Genomic DNA, 6,116 nt, shown 5'->3' on the forward strand with positions numbered 1-6,116 from the left:
GAATCAGTGTCGCAACTCAGTGAATTTTTAGGGGGTTGGCGCGGTGTTGCGGCGCAGCAACTCAGCTTGCATGGCTTGCCAGTGGCGTGCGTCCAAGGCAATTGCGTTGATTTTCTGCAAATCCTGATCAATCGGTAGGTTTAGAGAGTTTTTCCTCCAAACCAGGAAGCAACACAACAAGTGCCAACACTGTGAGGCTTTTTGAGGAAAACTGCACGAAGAAAACGTGTTTTTGGTCTCGAAGTCAGTGCGGCACGCCTGGGTAACTCAGTGAATTTTAAGGGGTTGGCGCAGTGCCGCGACGCACCAACTCAGTTTCGTTGCTGTTGCGCAAAATGTTAATAACCCATTTTTCAGTTGTTTTCCGATTTACTCAAAGGGCCATTGATTGATGATATTTTTTTACAAGTTCCTTTACTCGTTCTTCTAAATGCGCATGTTTCTAAAGTGTCGCTTAAAACTGACGATCTGAAGTTTTACTTGAACGCTCGCCTCCTTCGTCGCTTCGAAAAACTTTCGAAATCCTTTCCATCGTCGAATTTCTCCCGTTTTTCGCCGAAATCGTAAAGGTTTTCTCAGAAAACGATCAGAGAAAGCAAAAGCATAAATCAACGTGTTTGGTACACTCCTCACCCTCATCGCTCTCAAGTTTCCGCAAAATTTCCGGTTTTTTAGTAATCGGTTCTACAGACAAAGCAACTCAGTGAGTTGGCGCAGCCCAAGTGTCACGACTCATCAGCCGATGAGTAACAACTCATTAACTCGGCGAGCGCAACTCAACCCAGTGTCACCCCCCCAACACGAAATCAAAAGCAGAGACGATACGAAACGTTTAATCAATCACAAACTTTGATCAGTGACGGCGGCGCTTGCGCTGTCTGTGTTTGCGCCGCCGACGGTTGCGCCTGGGCCGGCGCTCCGCCTGCCGCGCCATCTGGCAGTAGGGCTCCTTCTGGGCGCGGGTCATGTTGCGCCAGATCTCGGCGCCGCGCTGTGTCACCTCGATCGGCGACATACCTTGCGTGTTCCTGCGCATGTCGCGCAGAAAGTTCAGGAACGGGTTGCGCGTCACGCGCCCAGCGCTCATCGACTGCGCCCGGGGCACGGCGTCGCCTGGGCGCGCTTTGGCTGCGCCCACGGTTCTGGGCGCCTTCGTCATCGTTCAGCCCGGCTGCTTCTACCACGTTTCTTCGGCGGAATTTTGAATGGCGCCCGTCAGAGCGTTGTCAATGCTTTAGACAGAAGTGACAGTCACCAGCTCACGCCCGACTGGTGTGGGGTTGAATTGACAGACAACACTGTTGCTAGGGCGCGAATAAATAAACTTCTTTATGGGGTGGGGGGCGTTCCCCCCCGGGCCGCTGGCCGTGTGGCGTTTCGATTATCCGCCAAGTCCATCATCAGAGTGGGCGCAGCCCAATAAGGCCCAATCCAGGATAATCGGAATTGCTTATGCATTTCTAATGGGGGAAAATCCGCCACAATCGCGCGCCCGGATGATCATCAAATTTCATTAAGCGACCCTTCGCAGGAATCGATTGTTGGCCCCAATCCTGCGGGGGATCGGAATTAGCGCGCGCTTAAACAGTGATCATAGTAAATTCGAATTAATATTAATCCGCGCCCCCCCTGGGCGAGGAGGGCGCAAAAAAGTGGACTTCCTTAGGGGATCCTGAGGCGGCGGCCACGTTGCCCCACTGCACTATTTATAGACCCGAGGAGCCGCGCAATGAATAAGAATGAAGAATGAATCAGCATGAAACCGGCTTTGGCTCTCGGTTGCACCCACTTTCACTTTCCATCCGCCCTTAATCAATCTTTCGCCCGCCACGGCGCCCAGGTCATTAATAAGGTAAAAATACGCCGATGTGATTGATGGGGGCCGGCGTTCGAAACTTTGTCAGGTATTTTTGCCGGAAGGTGCCAACCATAACGACCATAAACGCTTAGGCCGGGGCGAGTTGGGCGCCGGCATGCGCCCAGGGCACGATTCACTGCGTTTTCACTGGCATTTTTGATTTTTTGAACCCAGCTGATGAGAGCGAATAGGCTCGAAACCGGTCTCGGAGGTGCCTGAGGTTGGCGCATTTCGGCATCAGCACTTGCCCATTTAGAAAGCTCATCACGGAGCTGCTGAGGCCGACATGCGCCAACCTCAGGCACCCCCAGGCCCGGTTTCGAGTCTATCGATTTTAAAAATTTGCAATTTCAAACCAAACGCAGTTGAGCACTTGAAACTTCGTCGATTTGTCGACTAAATTCCACTGTTAAACTCCCGCAAAGTTTGAATCTCATTCTTCAACTAAAACAGTTCGGAAAAGCGTGTTGAACCTCGCAGTGGCAAATGAGCAATTTACTTCATCGGACTTTGAAAGTTCACAAGTTCCAATCCGAGGAACTTTCCGAGTTGAAACTTCTGGAAAATCATAATCGAACTCCATTTTTGACTCTTCAAACGATTCATTGACATCCAGCTAAAGAAAGAGGATGAAAAAGCCGCTCAACTCCTGAAGTAGACAAACGCAAAAGTGAGCGGGTCGATTTGAAAAATTCGCAACTCTAAATCAAACGCAGTTGAGCATTTGAAATTTTGTCAATTTCTCGACTGAACTGCACTCTTCAACTCCCGCAAAGTTTGAATCTCATTCTTCAACTAAAACAGTTCGGAAAGCGTGTTGACCGTCGCAGTGGCAAATGAGCAATTTACTTCATCGGAATTTGAAAGTTCACAACTTCCAATCCGAGGAACTTTCCGAGTTGAACCTTCTGGAAAATCATGATCGAACTCCATTTTTGACTCTTCAGACGTTTCATTGACATCCGGCTAGAGGAAGAGAATGAAAAAGCCACTCAACTCCTGAAGTGGACAAACGCGAAATTGAGCGGGTCGATTTTAAAAATTCGCAACTCCAAACCAAACGCAGTTGAGCACTTGAAATTTCGTCCATTTGTCGACTGAACTCCACTGTTAACCTCCCGAAAAGCTTGAATCTCATTCTTCAACTAAAACAGTTCGGAAATGCGTGTTGAACGTCGCAGTGGCAAATGAGCAATTTACTTCGTCGAAATTTGAAAATTCACAACTTCCAATCCGAGGAACTTTCCGAGTTGAAACTTCTGGAAAATCATAATCGAACTCCATTTTTGACTCTTCAAACGATTCATTGACATCCAGCTAAAGAAAGAGGATGAAAAAGCCGCTCAACTCCTGAAGTGGACAACCGTGAAATTGAGGCGGTCGATTTTTAAAATTTTCAACTCCAAATCAAACTCAGCTCAGCACTTGAAATTTCGTCAATTTGTCGACTGAACTCCACTCTTAAACTCCCGAAAAGTTTTAATCTCATTCTTCAACTAAAACAGTTCGGAAAAGCGTGTTGAACCTCGCAGTGGCAAATGAGCAATATACTCCATCGGACTTTGAAAGTTTACAACTTCCAATCCGAGGAACTTTCCGAGTTGAAACTTCTGGAAAATCATAATCGAACTTCATTTTTGACTCTTAAAACGTTTCATTGACATCCGGCTAAAGAAAGAGGATGAAAAAGCCGCTCAACTCCTGAAGTGGAAAAACGCGAAATTGAGCGGGTCGAGTTTAAAAATTTGCAACTCCAAACCAAACGCAGTTGAGCACTTGAAACTTCGTCGATTTGTCGACTGAACTCCACTATCAAACTACCGAAAAGGATGAATCTCATTCTTCAACTAAAACAGTTCGGAAAAGCGTGTTCAACCTTGCAGTGGCAAATGAGCAATTTACTTCATCGAAATTTGAAAGTTCACAACTTCCAATCTTAGGAACATTCACAGTTTAAACTTCTGGAAAATCATAATCGTACTCCATTTTTGACTCTTCAAACCTTTCGTTGACATCCGGCTAAAGAAAGAGTATGAAAAAGCCGCTCAACTCCTAAAGTGGACAAACGCGAAAGTGAGCGGGTCGATTTTAAAAATTCGCAACTCTAAACTAAACGCAGTTCAGCACTTGAAATTTCGTCAATTTGTCGACTGAACTCCATTCTTCAACTCCCGCAAAGTTTGAATCTCATTCTTCAACTACAACAGTTCGGAAAAGCGTGTTGAACCTCGCAGTGGCAAATAAGCAATTTACTTCATCGGACTTTGAAAGTTCACAACTGCCAAGCCGAGGAACTTTCCGAGTTGAAACTTCTGGAAAATCATAATCGAACTTCATTTTTGACTCTTCAAACGTTTCATTGACATCCGGCTAAAGAAAGAGGATGAAAAAGCCGCTCAACTCCTGAAGTGGACAATCGCGAAAGTGAGCGGGTCGATTTTAAAAATTTGCAACTCCAAACTAAACGCAGTTCAGCACTTGAAATTTCGTCAATTTGTCGACTGAACTCCACTGTTAAACTTGCGCAAAGTTTGAATCTCATTCTTCAACTAAAACAGTTCGGAAAAGCGTGTTGAACCTCGCAGTGGCAAATAAGCAATTTACTTCATCGGACTTTGAAAATTCACAACTTCCAATCCGAGGAACTTTCCGAGTTGAAACTTCTGGAAAATCATAATCGAACTCCATTTTCGACTCTTCAAACGTTTTATTGACATCCGACTAAAGAAAGAGGATGAAAAAGCCGCTCAACTGCTGAAGTGAGGTTGCGCAACCGATGTGAATCGCTAATTTCAGGCTGAACCCAGCTGGATGAGAGCGAATAGGCTCGAAACCGGCCCTGGGGGTGCCTGAGGTTGGCGCATTTTGGCATCAGCAACAGTTTTCGCATCAAAATCAGTCCGCTCAGTGTGTCTGCTGCAGCAGGTTCACAGTGTTTTCCGCGCCCAAACCAAACCTCCCTGCTGGGAGGCAAAACTGCGCCCACTTTTTGCATAGTTCGCCTGTAGGCGTTTAAGTCAGCTTAGGGCTGTCCGCCCGAGCACTCAAAAGCTTCGCCTCGCCAACGTGGCGGACTTAGTTGTTCCATCTCAAGGTTTAGCGCTAAGAACGCAGTTTAAGGGGGGCGCAAAGGTGCGCCACTGCATGCCACGGGGGAACTTGGGGGGGGCGGACTTACCTTGGGGTGTGCTCGCCTCGGGAACGCCACTTTGGGGTCAATCTGCAACAAAAAGAACGGGCGATTTTTAGTGAAAACATCGACTTGGCGAAGCCATTAGGCAAATTGGCGCGCGAGCGCCTTTAATTGATTTCCGGCTCGATTTCGCTAATTAAGCGGCCATATGGGCGCCCAATTAATATTTTCGAATTTCGATCGGGAAGTCTTCGGCGCGCCGAGATTTCTCGCCTAATTGCCCCGAATCCGGCGCGCATTAAAAGCGCATTTGCCTACAGCGGCAGCTGGTCGAAGACGATTCCGCCCTAAGGGACCCTTTGGGAGGGCGACATCCTGGACCTTGCAGGTCATTCTGGCGTTTTGAAGCAGCCCAACGACCCGTAAAACCGTCACGTTGATAAAACGCCGCTCTTTTCCGCTGCCGCCCGCCAGGGCCCCGCAGGGGGCGAACCTCCCTCCATTCTCCTATCACCAACTAACTTTTATTACTATTTTAATTTTCGGAAGCATCCGCCTGGAAAGGCCAGATAAGTCGAGTTGGAGGCGCGATGGATCAGCTTCGCCCCCTCCCCCGTTCCGGGGCGAAAAACCCGGGGAACTAAAACATCCCCCAGGCCCAAATCCGGTCTGTCTGGCGGGCAAATGCAGGAATTTAATTAGAACGAAGGCGCTGACGCTGCGTTATTTACGCGGCGCAGTGCGAGCCGAAAAAGACGCGTTTTCCTTTGACTGATTTGCGATGAAAGGGGAGCAACCTCGTAAATTCCCAGCCCTTGTTAGGGGGGCGCAAAATGCGTGTGTGTGTCTTGGATTTATGGCGGCTTTTTTCGCTCCCGAACTCCCGAACTCGGCTCGCCCAAAAACAGCCAGTTTCTCCCCATCTCATGGACCTGGCCGCCACTCGAAACGCTGCCCATATAGATCACTTTTGGCGCAATTGCTCTGTAACTCCCACGTAACACTGTGTCGAGTTGTTGCCGCTCTCCGAGATAATGCGCTATAACTCAGTTCCCTATGACCGAGCCTGGAAGTTCATTCATCGACATTTTGTGTCTCAGTTGGGTGGCTTCATCAGGGAATCTT

The 6,116-nt window shown here is 48.0% G+C and overlaps 1 protein-coding gene across 1 annotated transcript in view; it reads right to left on the bottom strand.

Annotated features, from left to right (window-relative positions):
- Window positions 1-6,116, bottom strand: part of LOC109541900 (RNA-binding protein Musashi homolog Rbp6) — a gene marked incomplete in the record, with an annotated part of 99,721 nt that overhangs the window by 44,627 nt on the left and 48,978 nt on the right. The window contains 1 exon segment of the mRNA XM_048663086.1: window positions 5,037-5,078. Coding sequence (XP_048519043.1) covers window positions 5,037-5,078 — 42 coding nt within the window.

The sequence above is a fragment of the Dendroctonus ponderosae genome, unplaced genomic scaffold, assembly GCF_020466585.1.
Source record: "Dendroctonus ponderosae isolate FM_Combo_2020 unplaced genomic scaffold, Dpon_F_20191213v2 Dpon_F_20191213_12, whole genome shotgun sequence".
Classification (NCBI taxonomy): Eukaryota; Metazoa; Arthropoda; class Insecta; order Coleoptera; family Curculionidae; genus Dendroctonus; species Dendroctonus ponderosae.